The 27549-nt window shown below is 57.6% G+C and overlaps 2 protein-coding genes across 8 annotated transcripts in view; one reads left to right on the top strand and one right to left on the bottom strand.

Moving 5' to 3' along the window:
* Nucleotides 1-1386: 1386 nt before the first annotated feature.
* Nucleotides 1387-15632, top strand: SYT2 (synaptotagmin 2). The gene is made up of 9 exons (XM_062013605.1): nucleotides 1387-1475; nucleotides 11041-11223; nucleotides 11362-11531; nucleotides 12947-13072; nucleotides 13239-13406; nucleotides 13562-13729; nucleotides 14172-14289; nucleotides 14456-14589; nucleotides 15253-15632. The coding sequence occupies exons 2-9, from the start codon at nucleotides 11058-11060 to the stop codon at nucleotides 15457-15459; spliced, it is 1257 nt and encodes a 418-aa protein (XP_061869589.1). The 5' UTR covers nucleotides 1387-1475; nucleotides 11041-11057; the 3' UTR covers nucleotides 15460-15632.
* Nucleotides 15633-19711: 4079 nt separating this feature from the next.
* Nucleotides 19712-27549, bottom strand: part of PPP1R12B (protein phosphatase 1 regulatory subunit 12B) — a 102836-nt gene continuing 94998 nt past the window's right edge. For 6 of the 7 annotated variants that reach the window (XM_062013415.1, XM_062013419.1, XM_062013418.1 and 3 more), the window contains one exon: nucleotides 19712-23012. In XM_062013415.1, coding sequence (XP_061869399.1) covers nucleotides 22926-23012 — 87 coding nt within the window. In that variant the 3' untranslated portion in view covers nucleotides 19712-22925. The remainder of the gene's footprint in view (nucleotides 23013-27549) is intronic. The other variant, XM_062013416.1, reaches the window with a different exon arrangement.

Here is a 27549-nt window from a genome sequence, read left to right as displayed (position 1 = left end):
CAGTCACCCTCCTGCAAAACCCATGGAGAGGAGGCTTTGTAGAAATGCTCCTGGTTTGAGGTTTGGGCTGTTGTGTGAGATGCTGCGAGTGGGTTTGGTGGTCAGGGACCCCTCTCACAAGATCCTGCTGAGTCTGGAGTGTGTGGAGACGCTTGTGGTTTGACATCCTGGTGAAGTGCTGGGAGTAGGGAGATCCCACTAGCAGAGAGGTGAGAGGGGCTGGAGGGTGCAGGGGAGCAGTGGGGGGCTTGGGACGGATGGGCATCCCCCTGTGTCCCTTTCAACTTGCCAGGGCTGCTCCCCATTGACTGATGCCTCCCCACATCCCCAGCCTGGGGGGACACTCATGGGAACGCGGTGCTGTGCCCTGCAGCAGGGTGCAGGGGTGAGGATGGGGCTGCAGGCACCATCTGAAGAGAAGGGAGATCCCGCCCCTCCCTGGAGTGGCTCAAAAGCCGTTTTCCGCTCTGTAAAGCGCTGCTGGAGTGAGGACAGATGCTGCGGGAGCCTTTAATTAATCACAGGCTGGCGATGAGTTGTAAGAGGCTGCAGTGGCGAGCGCCAGGCCAGGAGAGGGCTCTCCCCTTCGGCTGCGCGTTCCGCTCCGGAGAGCGGGGTCACCCAAGTTCGTTACCGGCGGGTTTGGGGGAGCCGGGCAGCGGGTGTGCTCCCCATCCCCGCACCAGGGTCCCGCGGGGGGTCGGTGCGGAGCCGCCCGTCACGTCCCGGCGGGGCTGCGCTGTCCTGGCTGCGGCACCGACGGAGTGCGGGGGCATGGGGAGGAATCCGCGGCTGCGGGGGGGTGGGTTTGGGGTGAGCCCGCGGTACCCCGGGGGGTCTCCTCCCGCACTTGAGGTCCCAGCTGGGAATGGGGAACGAGCCGCCATCGCAAAGCTCATCAGACTTTTCTGTCTGGTTTAGCCCCAGATTTAAAGCCGGGTTCCCTGGATGGCTTTGGATGGGGGGTCCCACCCCCACGGGGGGGTCCCACCCCCTCCCCGTGCCCCCCATCCCCAGGCGGCAGGGACGCGGGAGCCCTGCGCAAGGGCACCGGTGAGAGGGGCGCTGAAGGGGAGGTTTGGGGGGGAACGGTGAGGGGTGCGGTGTGACCGCCAGGGGGCATCCCGCGCGCGCGGGGGGCGTGTCGGGGGCGTGGCCTCACGCGCGGGGCGTGGCAGGGGGCGTGGTCTCCTCGCGAGGGGCGTGGCCTCGCGGAGCCGCCGCACGCGAGCCCGGAGGGGCCGGGGCTGCCGCAGCGCGCGCGCCGGTCCCGCCGCCCACCCCCCTCCTTCCCCTCCCCATCCCCGCACCGCCCTCCCCCCCTCCCCAGCTCCTCCATCCCACCCCCCCCGCCCCGGCCGCGCGTCCCGCCCGCGCTCCCGCAGAAGTTTCTCAGCGGTGCCGCAGCGGTGCGGACTCTGCGGGACGGGGCTGCCCGCGCTCCCGCACAACCCGTCCCGGAGCCGCCGCTCCAGGTAAGATGGTCCGCGGCGGTAGCGACTCCCCCGCCTCCACTGCCGTGTCCCGGTGGAACGGCACTTTCTGCGGGGTCCCTTCCCCGGGGGATGGTTCCCGGTTACCCGCGGTGCCGGGCGCCCCCCGGGCTGCCCGTGCGGTGCTGCAGCCCGACAGCGGCGGGGGACGGAGCCCGGTGGGATAGAGGTGGGTGCAGCCGCTGGTGCAGGGGGCTGCGGAGCTGGGAGGGGGCACCTAGGGGCGTGGGAACCCCCACCCGAGGGCGTGGGACCTCCCCCCGAAGACGCGGGACTTCCATGAGAGCGTGAGACCTCCCCGGGCGTGCGGGACCCCCGGGGATGCAGGACCATCCGCGGGGTGCGAGGCTGTGCCGCTGGGTCAAAGGTGCCCTCTGGGTGTCCAGGGATGCTCCAGCTCCGCATCCCTACGTGTGTCCCAGCGCGGGTGCCCCTGGGGTTCTGGCTCGGTGGGCGGCCGAGGGAGGGGGCGCCGGGGCTGGCCCCGGTGCAGTGCGGGGAACGCGCCCCGGTGCTGGAAACCCGTGGGAGCGACGTGGCTCGTCCGTGGGCGGCTGCAGGCCCCGCAGCACCGGTGGCTTCTCCGTAGCGGCCTGGCCGGGAGCCAGCAGAGCCAGTCCCTTTGCTGGACTGAATTTCCCTGCCGCGGTTGCAGCAAACTCCGTGATCCTCCTTCACTTCCCGCGCTCGCTGTGGGCTGTCGGGGTGCAGCGACGGTGAGGGGCTCAGCCCAGCCCCGGGAACCTCAGCATCAGGGTGCTGCAGCCTTTGCACACACCACTGTGCCCAGCACCTCGCTGCTTCCCTGCAGCCTACTTTTAAATAGGGGCAGGCAGGAGCAATCCCAAAACTGCAAGCTCTGCAAATTGTACAGGGGACAGGTAATGCCACAAGGTGACTGTGGCACAGGAAAGGGGGGGAGGACACAGGTCTGTGTCACACATGGCTTTGCAGTCCCCAGCTATACCAGTGCCTCTGTGTGTCCCTCTGCACTGGGCACTCCTTGGCACAGCTCAACCCTGTCTCCCAGGTGAGAGTGGCTGGGGCTGCAGAGTGTCACCCGCTGCAGAGTGTCACCCGCTGCAGGGTGTCCAGCAGCAAAGTCTCCCTGTGCTGTGGCAGCCACAGGGTGCTGAAGGACTCCTCTCCTGCTCCTCTGCAGCAGCAAAAACTTCAGTCCTGGAGTGCAGGCTGTGGTTTGCTGTGTGCTGAGGTGCTGCTGCAGCGATGTCACTCTGTGTGTGCTGCACGGGAGCGCAGCTGCCGGCAGGAGTCGTCTCCTGCCTGCTGCATTATTCCTCCTTAGCGCAGCGCCTGGGCTGGGTGCTACCAGAGCCCCAGGGCACCTGTGAGGTGACCAGTGCTCTGTGCCTTTGCTGCACTTGGGTGCTTTTGGACGTAGGGTCTTGATGGGAAGGAATGTGGCTTGTGGTGATCTGTGTGCTGGAGGAGTGTGGGGAGCCAGGGAGGTGATGCACCCAAGGTCATTGAGGCCAGTTGTGGCCTCAGATGTCACCTCTGCTGCTCAGGAGGAGCTCAGTCCAGGAAAAGACCCTATTGCCCCCAACAAGCCCTCTCAGAGCAATTCCCTGTCCCCTTCTTGCATTTGGTTGAAGTGCAGAAAGAGATCTGACCTTGCACAATCACCCAGCACCCAGCCTGGCTCTCCCAGCCCCCCATAGTGAGTGCCAGTGCCCTGTTTGCTGGGAGCCGGCCTGAAGCCCCAGTGCCCTCGATTCTGCCGGGCAAGGACACATCCCTTGCCACCCCTTAACCTGGCAACAGCAGCAGCAGTGAGGCAGCAGCAGCCACACTGCATTGCCCTCAGCAGCTCTGGCTCTGCACCCCTCTGCAGCCCAGCACTGCCCAGAGCCAGGTCAGGGGGGAGGATGTGTGAATGTATACAAATATATCCTTTTATATAGAAATATGTATATGTGCATATATCCTCACATGTATGGTTGGGAAGGAGGTTTGCATGTCAGCTGCCTTTCTCCCTGCACGAAGCTGTGCCCACCAGGCATGAGGGATGGTGCAGTGGCAGCATTTGCTGTCGGCTGCTCCCTGGGGAGCTGCCTCCTGTGCCCTGAGCCCCAGGGATGTTCACTGGGCTTGAGGTAAAAGCCACTGAAGCGAACTGGGACTCCTGCTTGCTCCCTGAGGGGTGGGAGCAGGCCCTTCCACCAACTCACCACGGTTTTGGCAAAGCCCCAGCTCCAGGAGCCGGATGACTGCAGCTCCTGATTATGGCTTGAGTTTCTCCTTTGCTGGGCTGTGCAGGAGCCTGGGAGCTGGCAGCCATGCTGTCCTCCAGCGGGATCGATGCTTGAAGCAACTAGATGGGACCCAGCACCTGCTGGGTTTCCAATCATACCTTTTTTTTCATGCCTACCCCTGGCAGTGCAGCTCAGCCTGTGCCTGTGCTCCTCCTCAGCCCGCTGGCCCTTTGCCTGGGCCAACATTTGGAGCCACTGGTAAAGTGCAGTCTGGTGAAATGCTTTTGCCCTTGGCTGTGGTCAGCCTTTCCCCTCCCTGAGGTGCAAACCCAGCTGCTCCCCAGCACACTCCTGTGCTGGGCTGTGGCTGCCCTCAGCTCAGCTCCCACCGGAGCCCACCTTCCCCAAATTGCTCTTTGATTATTAGCCCTAATAATTGTGTTATCACATCGACTGAAGTGGTTCAGATGCCAAAGCTAATTTTGCTCTTCATGCCTCTCTTCGTCAGTAATGGGATTTTGATAACATCACGCCTCCCAAAGTATTGGATGAACTCACCATAATTCCCCATTTATTAATTAAACCGTGAATTAGGCAGCGTGTGGCTGGAATCTGAGATGCCCCAACCCAGGGTCATCCTGCAGCTGGGGAGGGTGCTGGCCCTGTGCTGGTGCTGGCCCGTCCCTGCCAGCCCTAGGGGGTGGAATCTGGTGTCCCACACCACACTGCTGAGCTCAGGGCTGAGACCACCCCCTCCACTGCTCCCTGTGTGCTGGCACAGACCTGAATCTGCTCCAGTGCCTGGGGGAGGGGGATCTGGAGCTGCCAGAGCTCCCTGTCAGCCTGGGCTGGCTCTGCCGGTGCTGCAGCCCCTCTGCTGGGGCTTTGGGAAGGAGGCAACTGCAGCTGGCTCTGGCAGTGTGTGGCAGTGCCAAACTGCTGCTGTCTGGACCCCTGTCCTGCTCTCCCAGCACATGCAATTGTCCGACTGCACCAAACCCATCGCTGCTGACCGCTGGCAGTTGGGCATCTGCAGCCCCACCTGCCTGGAAAGGGCTTCTGCTGCTTTTGGGGCATCCCTCATGTCATGCAGCTTGAGGAAAGCTGGTGTGGTTTAATGAATCCACGGTGGTTTCTGCTCTTTTTCTCTTCCCAGCTCTGTAAAGGTGCAGCAGATGTGGGCTCTGTGCTGGCTCATCCCCAGGGGATACGGACTGTGCTTGGGCACCTCCAGCCCCTGAGCCCACGCTGAGCTGGAGGTGACCTAGGGGGTTGTTCCCTGCTGTGAGGCTGGGCTGAAGCCATGGGGTTGGGTGAGGGTGTCAGCAGACAGTGAGGATGCCTGAGATAAGCCAGGCTGGTTTGGGGTTGGCAGAGTTGACCCAGCAGCCGATGCTAAGGCAGTGCTGGCATGGACTGAGATGTCCCTTGTCACCTGTGAGACCTGCGGTGCCTCACGGGGATTCTACCAAAACCCACCGTGAGCTGGGACCAGCCTCCAAACTGCTCAGCATCATCATGGCACACCGGGGGGAGATGCCTCCTGCCTTCCTCCTGCAGAACATGGGATGTCCCTGGGGACACCCTGTGCCTGAGGGCTGCAGGGACCGGCATCCCCGAGGCAGCGCTGCTGCTCCCACCGGCCTCGAGCTGGGGATTCAAGAGGGAAAACAACCCCCAGTGTCAGTTGTATCCACGGGCTTCCACACACATGGATGCCCTGCAGCATTCTAGCGCTGCCTTGCTTTGCTCCTGGGGGAGTTTCAGGGATTCCTCCTGGGACTGAAGCCTCAGAAGAGCTGGGTTAGTGCCCGGGGTGAAGGCAGCGGCGAGCACCCGCTGCTGCCCACGCACCAGCCCTGCGTCGCTGCCAGCAGCCTGGCGCAGCCGCTGCCTTGTGCCGCAATGGACTGCGGTGGGGCTGTGCCAGGCTCAGCTGCTGGTTTGTGCTCTGAGAGCCCGACAGGGACCCTCCCAGTCTGGTGGCTCTGGCCGTGGGGGAACCCTTGGAAGTGGCTGCTGGCTCTGGCGTGGCAGTGAGTGCTGCACAGCAGGAGCTGGGGTGCTTCGCAGCTCCCCAGGCAGCTGAGCTCAGTGGGTTGTTCTGGGGGAAAGGAGCCTTCCTTGGGAAGCAGCTCCTCAGTGCAACCCCAGAGGTATGTACATCTGTGCTTCTGCCCCCAAAACACCTGGAGCAACACAGGGTGCAGCTCAGAGGGGCTGGGGAAGAGCAGAGGGCCATGCCGTGGTGTTGGGAGCCTGTGCCCGTTGCCCAGGTTGGGCTCGTGGCTCTCACTCTGCCTTTGTCTGCACAAAGTTTATTCACAGGAGTGAGTTCCTGGTGTCCTCACCTTGGTGCTGACACGGTGCTGTGTCCCAGCTGATGCCATCATCATTGTGCCTCCACTGTGCCGTTTCTCACCCCAAATGCCAGCAGAGGGGGTGGCCCTGGGGACTGTGGGGCTGTGCTTGGCCTCGGGGCTCTCTGTGCCTTGGAGCTGGGCAAGCAGCCAGGAGGCAGCAAGTCCCTGGAGATTGAGCCCTGGCTGACAGGGAGGAGGTAGATGCTGAAGGTTGGGCGTTGCTGGGGGCTTCCCAGGCCTGGGAGGCGACTTTCTGGATTTCTGACACCAGCCCATCACCACCTGGTACTCTGCTGGGTGCTTGGGAGATCCTGCTGGGTGCTGCAGCCCCATGGAGCCTCACCCCTGGAGATGGCGCCTCGTGGCTCATGCCTGCTCATCCAGCTCAGGAGCAGGACAGGGTGTGTTCTCCCCAGCCTCCCATCTCAGATAAACCTGCCTGATCTCATCTCTCTCCTGGAGCAGCTCCTGGCTCTTCCCCAGGAGCTTGTCTGGAGTCTTTTTTTTCCTGCCTAAGTATCGATCAGGAGCCATCACTCTTGCACGAGGCCTTTGCTGGAGAGTTCTGGCAGCAGGGCAGCGCTGCAGGCAGAGCTGTGCCAACCCAGGAAGGCAGCATTCGTGTGCCCTCAGCCATGTGGTACTTCCCAAGTGCTGGAATAGCTCAGCCCCTCGCCTTCTGTTGCCCTATTTAGCTGTGCTGGTCTCACTGGCAGAGCAAGGCAATGCTGCTACAGGGTTCCTGGTGCCAGGGAGTGGGCTGGGTGCAGGTATCACCCATCCCCTTTTGTTTGGGAGGCTTTTTTGGCCATTTGGAGCTGTGTGCACTGAGAGTGGGCTGCCTGTGCCCACCAGTGCTCTGCTGTGTCCCCACACCTCCAGGGACCATGCTCTGCAGGTGCCTTTCCCATGGGTACAATGGTGGCCTGTTCTGCAATGCTCTGGCTGAAGTACTGAGGGGGAATGGTGCCTGCAGCACCAGGAAGGATCTGGGTGGCCTGTCCCCTCCTCAGCATGGGACTGTACTCGTGCCACCATGCTCAGGCTGGAGATGCCACAGGCTGCTCCCCCTGTGCCTGGGGTGATGGGGACCTTGGCCTCTGCTGGTGCCAGGCTCCGTGGCTTTATGAGCAAGTACCCCAGTGCAATCTCATTTGCTTCCCAGCTAATGAGCAAGTTGCTGCTTCTGCGGGGTCTCCAAAGCATTGCAGCAGCACTGGATGAAAGTGAAAAGCCAAGAGCTGTGGTGGGAAGGGGAGAAGGCACTCTCTGAGCCTGGCACTGCTGGCACCTCACTGCAGCTTCACTCAGTGGAGAGCGGCTGCCTTGGCACCAGCCCCAGTTTTGGCTTCCTCATGTCCTTCCTTTGTGCTGGGGCTGCAGTGATGCTGGCAGTGAGGGATAGTTATGGCCTGACCCCCCTGGGAAGACTGGGCTTGAGGAGAGCAGCATCCACGGGTGCCAGTGAGGCTCTGAGTGCCAGGGTGCAGCCCCCTCCCCGTGGCAGCAGGCTCAGGCATCGTGTGCTGTCGCTGCTGTCCTCATTTTAGAGGCAATGGCACAGAAAATCCCAGAGCTGCCTGGCCTGGCACCTTGGTGCTGGTGAGTTCTAGTGGTGGTCTCCATGTGGGGAGGGATCCCTGGGCTGGTTGCTCCATGAGCAGCCCCAGGCGGGTGCAATGCTTTGGGGGACCCCGATAGCTGGGCTGGGGCTCTGGCTGCCTGGCAGGCACCAGGCTGGATGGTGCTGCAGCAGGGGAGATGCTCAGGAGCTGAGCAGGGGCAGGAGGGGATCACCCCCTCTCCAGCTCATCACACACTGAGCCCCAGGCACAGTGACCTTTGTCCATCTGGCACAGCCAGGCCAGTGGGAGCCCTGGCAGAGCTCAGCACAGCCTTCCAGCAGCAGGAGCTGGTGGTTTTGACTTGGGAGCACCAGAAGCCATTAATCTGGTACCTGAGTGATGAATGAAGGCTGCCTTTAGGACCACATTTAACTGCTAGACGTCTCTGGGCTTTACTGTAAATAAGGCAGCCGCTGCCACACGAGAGCAGGTCCCCTATCAAAGGCGAGCACCAGGCTCTACAACTGCCAGCCCTGCCATTTGTTTTCTTTCATGTTTTGTTACACAAGCTCTCCCCTGTGAAGCTGGGGTTGGATCCTCTTCCTCAGGGCCAGGAAATCCGTGGTGAGGAGCCCAGACCCCAGCACGTGGGCAGCGAGGTGGGAGCTCTTTGAGCTGTCTGTCCCCACAGCCTCCAGATCAGGGTGAGAGTGGGGACCCTGGATGTGACCCTGCAGCAGTGTGGGGCTGGGGGCAGCTGTGGGAGACCCTCTCATCACTGGCTGGGCAGCTCATCCAGTGTTTAGAGGAACCAAGTAACTCTGTGGCCTGGTTCCCCCCGAGCTGCTCATCTCCCCAGGCAGCGCCTGCGGCCGGGGCTCAGCACAGGGTGAGTTTTAATTAGCTGAGCTGAGTGCTGGCTGCTGAGGAGAGACAGGGAGTGGAGAGTGTCTTGTGAGGGAGGAGGGGTGCAGACTGGCCCTGCTCCCCATCCAGAGGTGCTGTTGGAGCCCACACAGATGGTGAGCAGCACCGTTACGGGTCTGGCACGGCTCAGCTGCTGGGAATGATGCAGCTCACCCCTGCACCAGAGCAGCTTGACCCTGCTCGAGGGGTTTCTCTGCTTCCCTGTGCCGTGCCTCAGTTTCCCTGGGTGGGCTGTGAGGGTTGGTGAGCTCAGGGGGGTCTAACCATTGGTGCCTGCTCATCCTCATGGCGGGGAGTGACAGGAGAATGTGTCTCTGCGTGGGTGATGTCCCAGCAGCTCATGTCCCCTGATGCCATTTGCCACTAGCAGAGCATCCTCACTCCATCACACCCCCTGGCCTGTGCTGCTGACAACTGCTGTTTCCCAGCCTGGGATAAATGTCTTTCCCTGAAAAGCCTGAGGCTGGAGGAGCAGAAGCAGCATACATCAGGAGGGAGGTGTGTGGCAGGGGGTCCCGAGCAGCTGCTGTGCCAGCCTGGGCTGCTGCTGGCTGAGGGGCTGATCTGGCACTGCCAGTGCAGTGGCTGTGGGTTTGTTCTGGGGCTGAGGATGGGGAGCAGGGCTGGGGTTTGCTGGGATGGGCTGTTGCAGAGCCCCTTTGCACTGGGGTCCTGCAGCATTCCCCCTTCAGCTCCCCCTCCTCTCCCTGAGCCCTCGGTCTCCTGGTGCCCCTGCACATCCCTTGCCAGGAATTCTCTTTAAATTAAATGACCATTAGAAGACAAGTCATGTTTTTTGCCTTAATTAGGCTCTCCCATCTCATTGCTGTGAGCTGAAGCTCTGGCCTGGTGTGTCTCCTCGCTATCTGATGCTGGACATCTGAGTCCTGAAGCAATGGGAGCACTGGGGGGATCTTTACTTGTGTGTGTGGTGTAAATCAGCAGAACCAGGAGCTCTGGCTGCTTTGGAAATTGAAGGGTGATCCAGCCTTACCCATCAGCATGCCCTGATGGGTGCTGCTCCCCAGAGAGGAGCAGGGGCATGCCCAGGGGTGAGCAGGGCAGGAGGAGACCCCTTCCCATCCTGCACACTCTCCTTCCCAGCCCTCTTCATTAACAATGCCTTAAACCACTTGATTCTTGGGCTGAGGACAGGTAGAAGTGGTTATTTATAACCCTCTTTATTTATTTATGTCCTTAAGGCACTGGGGTCTCAGTGGGGAGGGACAGGGGAAGCTCCAAACCAGTGGCAGAATCAAGATGGGAAGTTGAAGTGCTGGAGGAATCACAGGGAATGTCTCGGTGGGGGTGGCTGAGCAGCAGCAGGGGCAGCTCACACACAGCCAGGAGGAGGGGAAAAAGAGACAAATTGCAAAAGGAGGGGAAAGAACAGCAACGAAAAAAAAGGGTGGTGAGCGTTGGTGGAGCAGCAGCACTGCATTGCAGTGGTGCAGCACAGACATGGGCCTGTGGGGAGGACAGAGGAGCAGCTGGCCCTGGGGAATGGTGCTTTGGGTAGGGAGGCTTCACTGAGCAGGGAGGATTGATGCAGGGAAGTGGGTTTCCCCCTTAGCAGAGCTCACATGCTCCCAAAAACTCCTGTCTCTGTTGTCTGTGGTCCCCCTCAGCTGTTTGCTTTGATTCTCACACTGGCACCATTGATTCTGTTGACTTCTTGTCTGCTCTGATCCTCCACTTGCAAACTTGTCTTTTGCTGGAGTAAGAAAGGGACTTTGGGTCCAGAGCTGGGTCATGGAGGCACTGTGGGTGCAGATCTGCATCATGGAGATGCTGTGGGGCTGGAACTGTCTTGTGGAGGCACTTTGTACCTGGTTTGCTTGCAGGAGGGACTGCCACACTGGCAGAATCATGGGGTGGGTGTTCCCATCCTTGGGGGATGCTTTAGACCCCACTGGGCTGGGATGAGGGCTTCTCTCTCCCATTCCCATCCTTGGAAGGTCTCCCAGTGCTGGGAGCAAGTTTTGGGAGCCCCACAGCAGCCCTTGGTCCCTGCATACCTGAGGTCTGTGTGTTGGATCTGCAGGTGTCTGATGCCTGAGGCCTTGCCTGACAGAAGAAGTGCTGGCTTTGTCCAAACCAACTTGGCTCATCTGTCCTGAGGATTCAACACCCTGTCCCTCAACCCCTGGGACCTTTCTGGGTGAACCTCACCCCTAGGAGTGTCTCTGGTGTCCCTGGGAGGCTCTGAGCTGGCACCAGCATTGATGCAACCCTGGGTGATGCTCCTGCTGGCTTTGGAGACCCCAAGGGCCAGGAAACCTGGGGCTCAACTGGGCTTCCCATTGCTTGTGAAGAATCCAGGTGTCCAGCCTCTCATCACCATTGGGTCTGTGCCCCTCTAGCAGAAGGTTGTGCTTGGCTGTAGCCCTGCTCTCAATGCAGGTGTTGTCCTCAGCCTGGGCACGAGGAGGAGTGGAGGACCTGTGGCCACTGAGGTGACATCACTGTGTTTCAGGAAGCCTCTGACCCATCATGACGTTCAAGCAAGCGTCCATGATGGCCCCAGAGGCCGCAGCCACCACGGTGCCCGTGACCACGATGGAGAACTCCACCGAGGCCGTGGGGCCAGGGGAGAGCAAGGAGGACATGTTCACCAAGCTGAGGGACAAGTTCATGAACGAGCTCAACAAGATCCCCTGTAAGTAGCTGCCTCCTTTCCCAGGTTATTACCCTTCTCCTGACCCCAGCACCTCTCCGGTCCTGGTGCAGCACGTGGGGTGGCTGGAGCTGGGAGGGGGCTGTGGGGGCTCACACCAGCGCTGGCTTTTGCCCCCAGTGCCGCCCTGGGCCCTCATCGCCATCGCAGTGGTGGCTGGGCTCCTCATCCTCACCTGCTGCTTCTGCATCTGCAAGAAGTGCTGCTGCAAGAAGAAGAAGAACAAGAAGGAGAAGGGTAAAGGCATGAAGAACGCCATGAACATGAAGGACATGAAGTCAGGCAACCAGGTGATGTCCTTCTGGACTGCTTGGCTTTGTCCTACGCTTGGTGGTGTAGGATGGTCCCTCCAGTAGTGCTGAGGCACCTGAGGCAGATGGAGCTACCAGGATCCTGGGATGGGCCAGTGCATGTAGCCAGAGCTGAGGAAGCAGCCCTATCCTCTCCCAGGGCCTGGAAGGCTCGGATGGGACCAAGCTCAAGCTGTCTTGGACCTGCCAATGCTCCACCTGAACCAGCAAATGTTAATATAACCCCTCCTGTCTCCCTGCCTTCCTCCCAGTTACCCCCATTCCACTGAGCTGTGTGGGGAGCACACCACGAGTGTGGGGTCCCCAAGAAGCTAATGCTCACGAGACAGGAGCTGGTGCACAGAGCAGAGCTGGGGCCATGTCCCCATCCTGGGGCCCAGCAGGAAGGAGGCTTTGGTGCCAGTGGGCTTGGGGCAATCCCAGACATCTGAATGACCCTGATCCAGGGAGGGGGTGGGAGATTTTGGGTGTCTCTTTCTACTCCTCAGAACCACGTGGGCACCATGGGCATGGAGGCAGGGCTGGAGAGATGAGTGCTGGGTGGAGCTGCTCCACCATATGTGCCTGTCTTTGTGCCCCCACGGTGCTGGGAGATGTGGGGTGGGATTCTCCAGTGGAGGACAAGGGCTGCTGGTCCCCTGGTGCTCAACTGGGCTCTGCAGACCCCAATTCCCCACCTGGCTGTGAGTCCTGTGTCAATACTCTCTGTAACATGTCTCTTCCCTCCTGGTGCTCTCGCTGTCCTCCCTCCCTGCTGCCCCTTCTGCCTGTTCCCTCTCCATCCTGGGATGCCCTCCATGGTAAGTGCCACCACGAGCCTTCTCCATCATCTGCACCCAGGGTGGGATGGAGGACCTGGGGACACAGCAGAGAGGTGATAAGGAGCCAGAGCTCCCACCCCATGGGCATGGCTTGGAGAAGCAGGGAGAGGGGTGGCTTTGCCTTAGGAGAGCTAGGTTGCATCTCTGTTACTAAGCTAATAAAGCCTAGAAATGGCCCTGCTAAGCCCTTGCAGGGGCTGTTGTGCTTCCCCATGCACGAGTTGTCCCTACACCCTGTGCAGTAGGTCACTTGCCTTGAGCCACTGCCTGCAAGCACCAACCCTCCCTCCATGGAGCTGACCCCGTGCCCAGGGGCTGCTCCTTCACCATCTTATCTGGGCCAGCACCAGAGGCTCCTGGCAGCTGTGGGGTGAGGGCAGAGCTGGAGCCACCCCGGGGCTGCTCTCCCAGTGCTTGGTCCCCCCAGCACAGGGGTCTCCTTTCCCTTGCTGGGGAGAACCTGGGTGATGAGGTGGCAGTGGGGTCGTGGTGCTGGAGGTGTCGGTGGTGTGGGGAAGGGGGTGCTGGGCTGTGCCCCCCCTGCTGAGCCGGGCACCTCGGCTGCTGCTGCAGGAACATCAGGACGACGATGATGCCGAGACAGGTCTGACAGAGGGGGAAGGGGAGGAGGAGGAGAAGGAGCCAGAGAACCTGGGCAAGTTGCAGTTCTCACTGGACTACGATTTCCAGGCGAACCAGGTGATGGAGGGGCTGGGGCTCAGCTGAGGAGGTGGGGGCTGGGGTTTGCCCTGGGAGGGTATTTACAAGGATTCCCTCTTGGCCCTGAGTGGCAGAGGGGTCAGAGGGGAGTCCTTTCCCACGTTGGGCTGGAGATGAGCTGAGGACACCCCTTTCCCCTCTCCAGCTGACAGTGGGGATCCTCCAAGCCGCTGAGCTGCCGGCGCTGGACATGGGAGGCACCTCAGACCCGTATGTCAAGGTGTTCCTGCTCCCTGACAAGAAGAAAAAGTATGAGACCAAAGTGCAGAAGAAGACTCTTAACCCAGCCTTCAACGAGACCTTCACCTTCAAGGCAAGCCCCTTCCTACCCACACATGGGACCTTGTCTCCCACTCCCATCTTCCCCCCTGACTGTACCAGTCCTGTTGACCCTCAGTGCTGGGAGTGGATGGTCCTGGCTTGGGCTCCTCTGAGCCTCTTTCCAGCCAGGTGACCCTCTTTGTGCAGGTCCCCTACCAGGAGCTGGGTGGGAAGACGCTGGTGATGGCCATCTACGACTTCGACCGCTTCTCCAAGCACGACATCATCGGGGAGGTGAAGGTGCCCATGAACACTGTGGACCTGGGCCAGCCCATCGAGGAGTGGAGGGACTTGCAGAGTGGTGAGAAGGAGGAGGTGAGAGCAGGGCCATTGCAAAGCCCTGAGCCAGATGAAACCCTCGGCCTAGGGGAGCTGAGATATGGGCTGGCCTTCAGGTGAGCTCTGCTTTCTGGGCTGTCCCACGGTGCTCAGGATGGCTGTCACTGAGAGGTCCCACCTGAATGCTGTGCATGTCCTGGCCATGAGCACTGGGCAGGATCTGCCCCTGGTTTTTATTTTTTCCACATGCAAAAGCTTTTTTTTAATAAGAAAAATAAAGAACATAAACTTCTTGAGGGCTCTGCTGGGACTGGGCTGCCCCAGACCCAAGTGATCAAACCCTTGTGCTGGTGCATGGGGTTGCCAGCATCAAAGGTTGAGCATGGTCTGGGGGAAGCTGTGTGTGGGACCATGTCCCAGTGCTGTGGTACAATGCACTGGCAAGGCTTTGAGATGTGCTCTCTGTTCTGCTTGGCAGCCAGAGAAGCTTGGAGACATCTGCATCTCCCTCCGGTACGTGCCCACAGCTGGGAAACTCACTGTCTGCATCCTGGAGGCCAAGAACCTGAAGAAGATGGATGTTGGGGGTCTCTCAGGTGGGTGTCAGCTCATGGGCATCCTCCTTCCACCCCACAAACCTCAGAGCACCTTTTCCTCGTGGAGCTCTCTTTACCCCATGATGCATCTCATCCTGGGCTGAGGTGTCTCCTGGGGCCAGGCTGATGCTGTCCCCTGGGCTGATACACCCTCCTGCCCCATCAGATCCCTATGTGAAGATACACCTGCTGCAGAATGGCAAGAGGTTGAAGAAGAAGAAGACCACAGTCAAGAAGAAGACCCTGAACCCCTACTTCAATGAGTCCTTCAGCTTTGAGATCCCCTTTGAGCAAATACAGGTTTGTCCAATGACTTCCCTGTGGGGGTGGGTAGGGTGGGGGCAGTGGGAGAAGTCCCAATGCTGCCTGGGTCCATGTCCCTTCCCAGCAGCCTGAGTGGCACCTGCCAAGCTCCTGATCTGCTCACTCATGAAATACCTCCAGAACCCCTACCTGGACTGATGCTGAGAGTGGATGGTGCAGGAGCAGAGGTGGAAGGCTGGGCAATGCCCTTGGGAGATGCAACTCCAACCCCAAATGGGGCTTTCCTCTGCTCCTGCTCCCATAGTGCTCACCTCAGGCATAGCAGGGACCCCCTCAGTGGTCCTATGGGCATTTTGGACCATTGGTAGGTGCCTCTGCCTCTCCATGTCCTACCCAAGCCCTTGAATGTCCCATGCCCATAGCCCACAGCTCTTGCCCAGCCCCACGCCAGCTCTTGGTGACCATTCTCAGGTGACCACATCAGGATGAGCTTGAGCTCTCGTGTGGCTCTGCAGCCCTGGGCTCCTTGAGGAAGGAAGCAGAGGAAGCAGAGGAAGCCATGGGCATAGAGGGGACCCTGCCCCACCTTGGGGTCAGCCTCAGAGGATCCCTGGGGTGCTCTGCCAAGGAGCATGAGGCCATGGAGCAGCCGTGGGGATTGTGCCCTTCCAGCCTCTAAAGGAAGGTTCTACCTTTTAGAAAGTGCAAGTGGTCATCACGGTGCTGGACTACGACAAGCTGGGGAAGAACGAAGCCATTGGCAAGATCTTCACGGGCTGCAACTCCACCGGCACGGAGCTGCGGCACTGGTCTGACATGTTGGCCAACCCCCGGCGGCCCATCGCCCAGTGGCACTCGCTGAAGCCAGAGGAAGAAGTAGATGCAGCTCTTGGGAAGAACAAATAGGAGGCTGTGGCACCACGGACAGTCCAAGTGCCCCGGAGCTACCGATACCTCAGTTCTGCAACCTTTGGTTTTCCTTTCTTTTGGTCTGGTTGAAGCCGAAAACACCCTTTGATGGCTGTGCAAAGGGTTTCCAGACTGTCCCAATAGCTTCCAGGGCAAGAGGTTAAAGACAAGGATGGTTCTTTTCGTTCTTCAGCATCGCTCCCTCCTGCTGCATGTCCCATCAGCTCTGCCCACCCGCCACCATCCCGTCCAGCTGCCAGCGCCCCGGCCCCTCCCCGGCGGCCACGTCACCAGCACAGAGGTGACAGCAGAGCCTGAGAGCCTGAGGTGAGCAGAGCCCCTGTGCTTTGGCGGGGTGCAAACGGCTCTGTGGACACGGACACGGTGGAGAGGATCCTCTGCAGGAGACACAGGTGCCTCCCGCTCCTGCTCTGCCTCCCTCTGCTCGGCGAGGGCTGTGGGGTGTGGGCTGAGGGTGGCTGAGTGGCTCCAGCTGGCTCCAGGTTTGGTTCCTTGTGGGGAGAGGTCTGCAGGGACAGTGAGGTCTCACTGTGGTCAGCGTGGTGGTGGTGGGTGCTGAGCCCTTGGTGCTGCTGCATGGGGAGCTCCAGAGGGTCTGCTCCCTGTGCATGTGAGGCAGGGCAGTGTGGACCACCACCACCACCTCTGCCAGGTGGCTGTCACCTCCCCCAAGGCTGAGGACAGCACTGTGTGTGTCCCACTGTGCTCAGTTGAAACCTATACATCAAGATGCTTCCACAAGGTAGGTTTATGCTGAGAGGTCTCCAAATGTGAGGAGGGGGCAGCCCCCAGAGCGGTGCCAGGTGCCTCCCCAAAGACCACCACGTGTCCTCAAGGGCTCAGCTCTGCCCTGAGCACCCAGAGCAGCTTCAGGGCAGCTGGTGGTCTATGGGGGAGCTTCATCCCCACCACTATGTCCCACCACTGTGATGCAGGTGGAGGTGGTGATTGTGAGCCCATGGCCAAGAAGGGACCAAAGCCCCCCACCCCCTTGAGCTGCTGCTCCCCACCAGGCCACCCTGTCCCGCTCCCCTCGGGGGTATAAGCCATATCCTTGTCCCTGACAGTGGGCAGGAGCTTCTCTGGGCCACCTTTCCCACGGTGGGATGAGGACCAAGCCTCTGAGCTGGAAAGCCATTGTCATTCCCTGCGGCTGAGAGGGTCCAGCCCTGCCCAGCTCAGTCCCAGCCATTCTGGAGCACTGGTGTGAGCTGGTGTCCCCATCCTGTCTCCCACAGCCCCCTGCTCTCTGCTCCACTTCGCTTTCCTGGACTCAGTTTCATGGGCTTTGGGCCCAACTAAGCAACGAAGGGTGTTGCATCTCCAGCTGGAGTGGGGAAGCAGAGCTCTGGGCAGTGTCTGGGGATGCCCTGGGCATCGGGGATGCTGCTCTGGGGGTCCAGCACCCATGCTAGGACCCCAGTGTAGGATGTCCCAAGCCTGGGGACAAAGTGCCAAAACTGAGCTCACCCCGGTGCCATCGGATGCTTCAGCAGCTCCCTGCAGCCTCCCCTTCCCAGAGGGCAGTTTGGCCCTGGCTGGAGGTGGGGAGGTGATGGGAAACTTGGTGGCAGCCCTAGCTCAGGGGCTCCAGGTTGGACACAGGATGAGCTGCTTCCCCTGGAGGGACCTGCAGCCCTGGGACAGGTTGGAGGCTGCAGGTTGGTGGTGGGGGGTTGGACTGGACACCTCCAATGACCATTTCCATCACCTCAGCTGCACTTGGCCCATATCCCAAGGTCCAAGCTGACCCCTGGAACTGTGGGGTGATGGTGGCACCAAGGCCAAGGCCAGGGCTGGGCTACAGGGCTGTCAAGCCAGTGGTTGGCAGGGCCATCTCCAGATTTAATGAGTCTCTTTTCCCAGGTCCTGCTGTGTAGCCAAAGGGAGAAGAAATCTTGGGGTGCTTTTAATTATCAGGGAGCTGGGGGCAGCTGATGCCCCTTGGCTGAGGGCACAGGAAAGATTTGAGCTCTTGAATCAATCTTGTTTCAGAGCTTGTCTGAGCACGGGGCAGGGATTTGCCTTAGGTGATGGGTTTAAAAAAGGAAGGAATGGGAGAGAGAGAGAGAGAGAGAGAGAGAGAGAATGAGCACTAAAAATCCTGCTGTTGGCAGTCAGCAAGTGTGCATGGCCCTGCAGCTTTCCCTGGGAAGCAGGTAGAGGTGTGCACACACCCCCATATACACACACACACCCCCCCTCATGTGCACACCCCAGTCCCTCCCCAAACCCCCCCAGGACCCACCTCCTCACGTGGAGGTCTCAGAAGTCCCATCTGGTTGGTTTCCATTCAGGTTTGGCCGGGGGGGGTGGGGGGAAGACTGTGACTTGAATATATTCTCGATTCATTTCTAATAAAGAGGGAAAAAACAACCAACTTCTGAAAGCCATCTGCGCTGCCTCTGCCCCTCCCCAGCCCCCCTTAGCTGTGTGTAGTTGATAAATGGAGCTGTAGCTGTATATAGCAGCCCCAGTGCATGAGATGCAGCCGCATAAGCCGTAGCAGCATGGTTAAAGCTCTGCCCCAGCGCTCGCCACCTCCCTCCCCACCACGGCAAAGCAGAGTCAGCAACGAGCAGAGCTCAAGTGCTCTCCATCCCCCCTCCCCTCCTCTGAATTAAGGAGAAAACAAAAAAAGGAAATGACAATAATTAGCTACAACCGTGTAAAGAAAGAGGCAGCAAACGGCAGCAGCCGAGCAGGCCCAGCCAGGCCGCCAGCTCCCACCTGTGTCTCGTCCCCCCGTCTCGTCGCGTTTCCACCCCGGCCGGGCGACGGCCCCGTCGCGGCTTCGGCGTCCCGTGTCGCTTTAGTGCGTTTGTTTCAGCCTCAGAGCAACTTGAGAAGCCATATTGGCCCACGGCGTGGCGGGACCCCCACGGGGACGGGCCCAGGGGTGAGCTGTAGGCCCTTCGCGCCCTCCCCGCCTCCCCCCGCACACGCGGCCGCCGTGGAGCTGTTTGGCCGCTGCCTCGGTGGCTGCGGGTGCTGCTGGCTGAGGGGACGGGCCGAAGGCCGGGCACACGTGCTTGGGCTGACCTGCCGTGGCACTTCTGCGATGGGGAGGCAAAGGTCTGGTGACACAAAAACGGGCTTTTCAGAGCCATCGGGGTTCTTTCCGCCATGTCTGGTCGGGTGGTTTCTGTTCTGGGGACGAGAGCCGGCACTCTCCTCTCCCAGCTGCACCACAGCCCTGCCACGGAGACGCTTCGGGCTCCTGGGGTTAAAAGGAAGTGAATCCACAAGGCTTGACAACAAGCTTGGCTTTCTTTTCCTGTTTTCCCCCCCAAAGCTGTGAGTCCCTGGCTCAGCCGTCCCAGGACAGAGGATCCCTGTGTCGGCCCCGCTCTGCCCCGGCCCGGCCCCGCAGCGCTCAGTGCCGGCGGGAAGCTGCTTTTAAAGCCCCTTCCTCTCGTGTGGACTCTGTTGTTTCTGTCTCTGATTGTTAAATGGTTATTTTGTAATGATATCTGTCTCCTTATTAAAGAAACGAGCTGAAAGGAGCCCTGCTTCCCTTCTGGTCTTGCTGCTAGGGCTCAGTGTGGCATCTGCGTGGGGGACAGGGCCACGAGCACAGAGATGAGGGAGGGATGGAGGTTTGAGGGGAACCCCATGAGGGCCCAGGTCCCCTGAAACACAAATGTGCTCCCACATGTGGTGGGGATGTCTCCAGGCAACCCATTTGAGTGTGGTTGGTCCAGACAAGGGGTGCAGCTGGGACAACATCAAAGGTCCCCTGACCACATGCAGACCACACATTCACGCTCAGGTCCTGCCTGCCCTGCTTTGCAGAGGCTCTGGACACTCCTCACTCCAAAGGGAAGAGCTTAAGCTGGTTACCACCTTCAAAGACTGAAAGATGCAGAGGTTTCTGGCAACCTCATGTGGGACAAAGGCTCCATGATGTGGCACCAAGACCTGTGTCTTTGCTGCGGGTTTGTCCTCACCAAGCTCCTGAGCAAACACAGGGCTTGGCACCACGAAGATGGGCCTGAACCTCATTGTGGCTGAGAGGTGGCAAGTGGGACCCTCTCCCATTCACCTTCCTGGCTGGGGGATGCTTTCAGGGACCTGCAGCCACAAGTTGTTCACCTCATCTTTCCCACGCTGCCTTTGCTGGGTCGTAGCTGCAGCAGCTACAGAGCTGCAGAGCATTTCTGCTTTGAGAGAGAATTTGGGGAAAACCAGGCATTTTAGGCTGAAAAGACAGAAGCCAAATCCAAGCTTCTATTTTACCAACTCTTGTTTTATTAATTTATAAATACTGTTGTGTTTACAAGCATCATAGATGTGAATATTATTCCCAAACTTTCAAACACATAATACTTATAATACTATATAACAACAACCAGTAAAACAAATCATCTCAGGGTTTGAAAGGCCACTCATTAGTTGCATAAAAATACATTCTCTCCCCATCTCAGCCAGTCCTGCTTCTCCAAGGAGTTTATTTACAAAGAGCCATCATCAAACTCGCAGCCACAACAAGGGGGGGTTCACCCCAAGCAGTAAAAATGAATTCACCCCAAGCAATTGCTTAGAAAAGAAAAGCTTGTGCTCTCCAGTGGAGACCACGTCTGGCAAATGCTCTGGTTCAAAGAGGGATCAGTTTTAAAAACCACTTGCTCTGCACTCTGTGCCAGGCACGGAGCACAAAGTGGCCCAGTTGCTGCCTCCTCAGTGCACTGGTTGTGTCCAGCTTAATGGGGAGACTGAAACAGTCTCAAGGATCTGGTTTTGCACTGTCATCACAGAATACTCACAGCTTGGTCTAGTCAGCGAGCCTAAACTGTTGGCAGGTTCCCCTGACCCTAGTCAGGAGTTCATGGGGAATAATCCAGCGCTAAGCAGCCACTTCATGTGAAGTGGTTTGGCTTTGCAAGGTGCCACGCAGAGGAACGGAACCTTCTGCACCCTTTGCATGCTGCTCCTTAGGATCAGATGCAGCAAGTCCTGGTAGGAAGGGCCAAAACATCAGTGCAGGATGGATTTGTCAGATTGGGTTGAACCCTCTCTCTAAAACAGATACCAGGCTTCTTCACACTGCCAGGAACCTGCCTCAGGAGAAGAACAGGACCTTTAGTCTGGGATCTCGCCCCTCGTCCTGCTGGGCTGCAGCACCTGAGCCCCAGGTGATGGCTGCACCAAGCACCAGCAGCTCCAGCAGGTGAGGGAGGGTCTTCACATGGCACAGAGGGACTGGGCTCCTGTTTAGAGCTGAGCAAGCCCAAGTCTGAAGCAAGGAGTGGGTCATCAAGAGAAAAACACAGCAAGAACTGCAAAAGTACTGACATAACGAGTGCACCAGGTGGGAACAGCGTGCAGATGAAGCATTGACCAGATCTCAAGACTTAAAGCTGTTAAATATAGCAGGGTTAAAATGAAGTAATACAAAAAAGGATGCCTGGCTTAGGCAGTGCTCTGCAGAAACCCTGATGCCATTACCAGCTTTGGTCTCTTCCTCCCCAAAGCACAGCAGCAGAGGAAGGGCCTCAGTGTACCAGGAGACACGGCAGTTCATGCTCCACTGGCTGAAGAGTGGTGGAAGAGGAAGAGGGGGAAACTGGCAGCTCTAGGAAGAGCCAGAGAGGTGGAAACAGCCAGGACAGGGGAGGGCAAAATGGAGAGTCAGAAAAACATGAACCACCCCAAAACCAAAGGGGAAAAAAAAGCCCAAGGGTGAGGAAAAGAAACGTGTTTTCTCAAGCAATAACCAGCAAAAGGTTCCAAAAAGCCCAGGATTGACTCATAGAGATAAATCTTCCCCTGTTGAGCAAGCTCAAGGACTAAGCTCATGTTCAAGTATCTTCTCTACTTCTCATAGCAGAGATTCCCACTGGCCTGGTGGGAGCCACGAGCCCACAGTCAGCAGAGGTGGCTCCAATTCTTCATGGCAACCTCTGAGTTCAATGACTGAGACTGAGACTCCCAGCCAGACAGGTCAGGGAAATCAAAGGACAAAGGAAATGGATAAATATGGAAAGATGTAGATGGGAAAGTGGTTTGGATACAGCCAGAAGTGTCTGCAAGGGAAGGTGTCGTTGGAGAGAAGTCTGTTGAAGGGGAAGCTCAACAGAGCTGATGACAGGTTACTGCTGCCATCATCAGAATCCCACAGCACAGAGGAGCCACTGTCTCAATGCCCACAGAGAGAACAATTTCAAACTGTTCTGAGTATTTATAACATTAGAGAGGGGGGTTTTTTTTGGAGGTTTCCTTCAAGGTCAAGGCTTACTGCAAGCTTTTGAAAGATTAGAAGACTTTCATCCTAGTGACACAGTTACACAGGCAGCTCCTTGCCCCTCTGACACCAATGCTCCTTCCCAAGGCATGTGGGAGGACAACTGATCCCTGCTTCACGCTCCCCTGCCTCGGAAGGCAGCTGCAGCTCCTTCACCAGCACAGTGGGATGGGCCTCTCTACAAACCAGCCAGTGCTGCCTTTCACTTGGTCAGCCTCCTGCTGCAAACCAAGGTGAGGTACCTGCAGCACCAGAGCAGCCTCCTCTGTGGGCTTCTGCCTTCATGAAAACAGCAGGAAAATGTCCCAGATGCCTGTCAGGAGGGAGAGGCAGCTTTCAGGTGTGGGCACAGCTCCCTGCAAGGTGATTCCCACGTGTCTGTGTGTGAAAGCAGCCAAGGGTCTCTGGGGTTTCAAGACTGTCCTTCAGAAAGCTTGGCAAGTCTCCTTGACACATCCTGTCCTGAGGAGCAAGAGTCCAGATGCAATTAGCAGATGCTACTTACGGAGACAGGAGCCCTGGAAGGACAGGGTGTGATCGATTCACCCAGGCTGCAGTGGACAGGCAGGGTGAGGGGTCTGACACCGAGAGTCAGAGCTGCTACTGAACAGCTCTGAAGTCTTGTATTGAATTAAAGACTTGGTCTACTAGGGTGAAAGGAGCAGAAAGTCTCTGTGCAAAGCAGCTGTCGCCAGCCTGCTACAGAAATCAGTGCTGGTGGCTTTCACAGCATCACATCTTAACCAGTCCCAACGTCTCGGGTGGGCTGATGTGCATCTGCAGAGTCCCAGCCCACACTCACGTTTCCCACCTGTAAAGGGCCTGGATGTGCTGGATTAGTTCTTTCTAAAGTAGGAGCTACCTACTCCAGATCAGAGTCCAACACCAAACACTGGGCTTCTGGAAGTTTTGGCAGCCAGTCCTTCCCGTTTCTCTTCCCCCTTGAATAAAACGTCCGAGATACCACAACATGCTTAAATTAAAAGTAATAAAATGGCAGGGGTGTGTGTTGTGGGGGAAATAAGGACAGGAAGGGAATGTACAGCAAAGGACAGGGCAAGGCAGGTGTGACAGGTTGATCCCATGGCTGAAAACGTTTGCTGTACGTGACAGGAGGAAGAGAGGGGGGTAGGGCTGGGCGGTGGGGTTGGCAGCTGGCACAGGGCACCCCTCTTCGTCCTGCCTTTGCTGGGGCTTCCTATTTGGAAAGCTTGCTGATGACACGAATAAGGGCTCCATTCTCATCCTTCAGCCTTTGGTTGTCTGACTTCAGCTCCATCAAAATCTGCAGAGAGACAAAGAGAAGGTGGGATGAGCACCCGGCTGGCCAGGCCCCGCGGCTGACGGCCTCACCCTCGCTGTGCCACAGCAGCCTGCAGAGCTTTCCTCCACCCAGAGCACTCTGAACCATCAATGGTTTCCTCACAACACCTCTGGGGTTTTTACAAACCAGGCATCAGGTGTGGAGGGGGTCAAGAGAGAGGATTTGAGCACAGCAAAGAGCCAGAGAGCCCCTGGAGCCAGGAAAGCCGGCGGCAGCAAGCGATGTCACGGTCTCAGCAATAGGCCAGGACCAGGCTGGGAGGGCAGGAACCACTTCTTAGCTGTTTCATCTCAAACCTGTTCCCAGAGACCATACAGAGCTCAACAGAAACCTCTAAAGCTGTTGGTTCTCCAAAACCAAAGGTCTGAAGTGCTATCTCGGGACTGGACCAGGCCAGAGGACTGGCAGAACACACCGACACTGCAGATACCTCCCTGGGGCTCAGTTCTCAATGCTGGAGCTCAGCCCAGGTCACAACACAGACAAAAGCTTTTAGTTGGAAACAGAGGTAGAGGAGCTTTGACACCACCTTTCCAGCATTCCTCATTGGCAAAAGCCCCTCCTGACTCCCCTTGCTTCCCATCCTGCAGGCAGGTCCCTTCAGGAGACTGTCCTCAGGTATTCAGGGACCCTGTGCTGCCCAGCTCAGGGTGTGACACAGGACATACAACTTGTACCACAGGCACCAGCAGCCTGGAGGGCCACCAGCTCCAGAGCCTGCTTTTGCTGTCTCACTCCACACTCCTCCATATCCTCCTCAGCTTCACCAAACACCCACGACACAGCATGGTGCCTCCAGCCCAGTGCATCCCAGTTCAGCCACGCAGCTGGACCTGCCGTGGACTTGCAGCCCTGGGCAAGTCTGTTGCAGTGCTATAAAGTTCTGTCATGTGCTTTGCTGGAGAGAATCTGTCACAGGTTCCCAGAAGCAGCATCAGAGAGTGACCATCCCAGTTCCACAGCCCATGGGAGCCGTGGTGGCAGCTGTGGCCACACACACACACACTTTGGTGTGGCTTTGGGGGTTTGTTTGAAAAGGAAGGAGCACAAGTATATGTAAAGCAAGTGCTTCTGGAAGAGTTTCCCAGCTGTAACCTACCACATTGCACCAGTTTCCAGTGAAGCTGTCTGGAAGGTAAAAATCAACCTTGTGAGACTCCATTCCTCTCAGGCCATGGGCAAAACAAAGCAGCCTCGTGGTGGGTAAAACAAACTGCACCGAATGCAGGGGCCTGAAACTGCAGCTGTGTAAAGGAAATGGTGAGGAGAGACCTGGTACAGGGAAGGGTGATGCTGACTGCAGTGCAGCCCTGGAGCAGAGGGAGCTGTGGGCTAGAGGCTGGTCTGAGCAGCAGTGCTGTATGTTCCCTGTGACACCCAAGAAGGTGACATGGATTTTGGATAATGAAGTTCTTTGAAAAGCAGCACTGCTGCAAGAGCAGGGTGCATCTGTCAGAGTTTGAAACAGAGCTGTGATGTCTGTGGTGAGGCAAAGACCACTGGTACCAGCAACAGCCCATGTCAGACCTACTGAAAGACCTGAAAAACAACCCAGCAGAGCTTGCAGACCTGTGGCTGTTCTCCAGCCTGGCCACCAGCAGTGAGCTGCAAACCTCCGAGCAAGGCTCAGTCCCCCCACGTCCCAGCCAGCAGCACGAGAGAAGAGGCAGGTCAGAGCAAACAGCTGTTAGAGGGGGAAAGCAATACTAAGACTGTTTCCTGAGAGAGAAGGACTGGTGACTTACAGCTTGTGAAACGTTATTTCTCTGAGCCTGGAAGCAGCTTTGCTCAATTTTCCCTCTCAACTCTCAAAGCACTTTGGGAAGGAGAATGCCAAACTCAGTGCTTGTGAGAAGCAAAGAGTCAGGGGCAGGAAACCTTTCATGGATTTAAACCACAAAGATGGTGAGATCATTTAATCCAAACCCAACCATCTGCACAATCCAGGCCACGTAAGACACAACATCCCCCTCAGCCCCTGGGACACCTGCGTGGTCTTGAACTGAGACTCCCGGAGAAGGGAAGCCACAATTCCCCTGCTTAGTTTGTTTCTCTGGTTAATCATCCTTGATATAATTTGTCTGCTAAGAATAGATTCTTTTATACCTTAGTGCCCCTTCCAGCCCATGGGAACACAGTGCTGCTTCCTTTTCTTTAAAATATAGCTGTGTCTGAAGGGATCTGCTCATCCCCACTAACCTGCAAAAGACATGCAGGGCCCTAAGAAAGGAGCACTTACAGCTTTATTTTAGCACTGAACCAATGAAGGAGCAATGTAATTGAAGTGTGTGATGCAGGAGGGCAAAGCTTGCAGAAGGCTCGTCCTTGGGTTTCGAATGCTAATTGCTCTGCACTGAATTGAAACCAGAGGAGGTGAAAAGAAAGAGCACCTGGTCTGGCTCCTGCTGCAGCCAGAGCACAGGAGGAGGATGGGATGCTGAGATGCTGAACTCAGACTCCAATATCTGCTTAAAAACTGAGGGAAGGAGCTTGTCCTCTTTGCTCCAGCGACCAGGAAAACCCAGTGGGGACTGCCCAGTTGTAAGCTGACTAAAAACCCCCTTTCCTGGCTAAAATGGGCACTTTCCGTGGCACTCTGGAGTTTATGACATTGTTCATTCTGACTCTGGATAATCTTATTTGCTGAGTGCCAGCTTCTCACTGAACAAAGTCCAGTTCAACAGGAATCACATCATGAGCAGACACAGAGCCTGAGACACCCGTGTCAAGGGAAGGGAGCAGGGAAGGGGCTGCTGCCAAGCCCTGGCACCAACAGGCCACCCCGAAGCCACTTGCCAGCGTCAAGGCTGATCCATCACTCCCTAGGAGCCACCTCAGTGGTGGCCACCAGCACTATGCCCCCATGTCAAGGCAGGGAGCAGCTATTTCTCCTGTTTCCCTGCCAGATGAGGGGCTCCCCATGGATGAGCTCCCCCTGGCACAGTCAGGGGTGCTGCCAAGCACAGCAATAGCGGGGCCGGGCAGAGCCTCAGGCTGGGAGCAACACTCAGCGCTGAGCTTGAGGAGGAGCCTTTGCCACATGCTGCTTTTTCAGCCACAAGCTTCATCAGACACCCTTGAGAGCAACGAGGCAAGGAGAGGGGGGAACAGCCCGGGCAAGGGAGCGGAGACCTGCCTGGAAGAGTGGAAGAGGGAGGCGAGATGAGCCGGAGGGAAAGCAGCTACAGCTCCTCTGATTCGGAGGGCTTGGCAGGCAGAGAAAGCCTGGCCACGACCCGGGTCAGAGCCCTGTTCTCAGCCAGCAGTTGCTCATTCATCTGCCTCAGAGTGTGAATCTGTTTGAGCTGGTGGAGATTCTGCAGAGAGTGAGAGGAGTGGACAGAAAGATACAGAGAAAAAAAAATAGAAACACACCACGAAGACAAAAGGGCACAGAAAGGTGAATTTAGTCCACAAGCAGTAAAGGAAAGGGAAAAAAGAGAACAAAACAGGAATTAGTAGTGGGTGCTGGATGGGCAGCTGCTCAGATGCACGTGGGGAAAGCCCTACAACACACTGGGCATGTTCTGGGAACTATCCCTTTCTCCAGGGGATCCCAAAGCCTTAAAAAAGGGTCAAATAAAGGGATTTCCTACCACAAGACTGGGCAGTCTCTTCTGGTTTACCCAGACAGTGGGCTCCAGCAGCACACACAGCCCTGGACTCAGGAACTACCGTGAGAATCATCCCCACTGACTTACCACCTTACACAGGCTTTGAAAACACTGCTGCCAACTGTGAACTTCTTTAAAACTCCCTTTTCTTTGTGCTTTTCTAGAAGCTAAAGCAGTCTTGTGTAGCAAAGAGTGATCAGAGCTTCATGGGAGATTTTGAAGGCACAGACTAAAGGACCTGAGAGTGCCACTGTCCTGTAGCAGATCACTGAGACATCACCACGTCCCTGTGGCACCCGAGCCGTGGCTCTGGGGTCTGCTCGGGCCTGCCAAAACATCTGAGCTCTGTGTGTTTTTAACTCCTGCCCAGATTCAACTCTTCTCTGTCACAGGGCTCAGTTTCTCTCTGATCTCCAGAGGTGAAAAGTCAGAACCTTCAACACATTTTACCTTAGGGGTGTTTGGATGACCCAGGAGGCACATGAAAACGCGTTCGCGGCCACGGAAGGAACAAGCAGGCAAAGGGCAGCACAGAAACCAAGCCCCAAAGGTGGGGGATATAGCACAGGTACAGCAGCAACAGGGAGGTACAGAACAGAACAGCAGTGAGGAAGGAAAACTGGGAAATGCTGTGCAGACATCACCAGGTTTCCACAAGGACACGTTTCCCAGAGATGCTGAAGCGAAACCGTGTGCTGGACGTGTACCGAGCGCGGGTGCCAGGACACACTGAGGGCTGCAGAGCTGCTCTATGAGCAGCATCCTGTCCCTCCTCCACATCAACAAGAAACCCTCCTCCAGAGCACAGCCACTGGGCAGGGGAAAGGCAGGACAGGGAACATCTGCAAGAGCAGCAGTTTTAAGTTGAAGTAGAAAAAATCTCA

Source organism: Colius striatus, chromosome 22 (assembly GCF_028858725.1).
Source record: "Colius striatus isolate bColStr4 chromosome 22, bColStr4.1.hap1, whole genome shotgun sequence".
Classification (NCBI taxonomy): domain Eukaryota; kingdom Metazoa; phylum Chordata; class Aves; order Coliiformes; family Coliidae; genus Colius; species Colius striatus.
This window is presented reverse-complemented; position numbering and strand designations above follow the sequence as displayed.

Coding starts and splice junctions, on each gene's coding strand:
- SYT2 (XM_062013605.1), top strand. CDS start 11,058: ATGACGTTCAAGCAAGCGTCCATGATGGCCCCAGAGGCCGCAGCCACC. Junction 11,532..12,946: donor ACATGAAGTCAGGCAACCAG/GTGATGTCCTTC, acceptor CTGCTGCTGCAG/GAACATCAGGACGACGATGA. Junction 14,590..15,252: donor TCCCCTTTGAGCAAATACAG/GTTTGTCCAATG, acceptor TCTACCTTTTAG/AAAGTGCAAGTGGTCATCAC.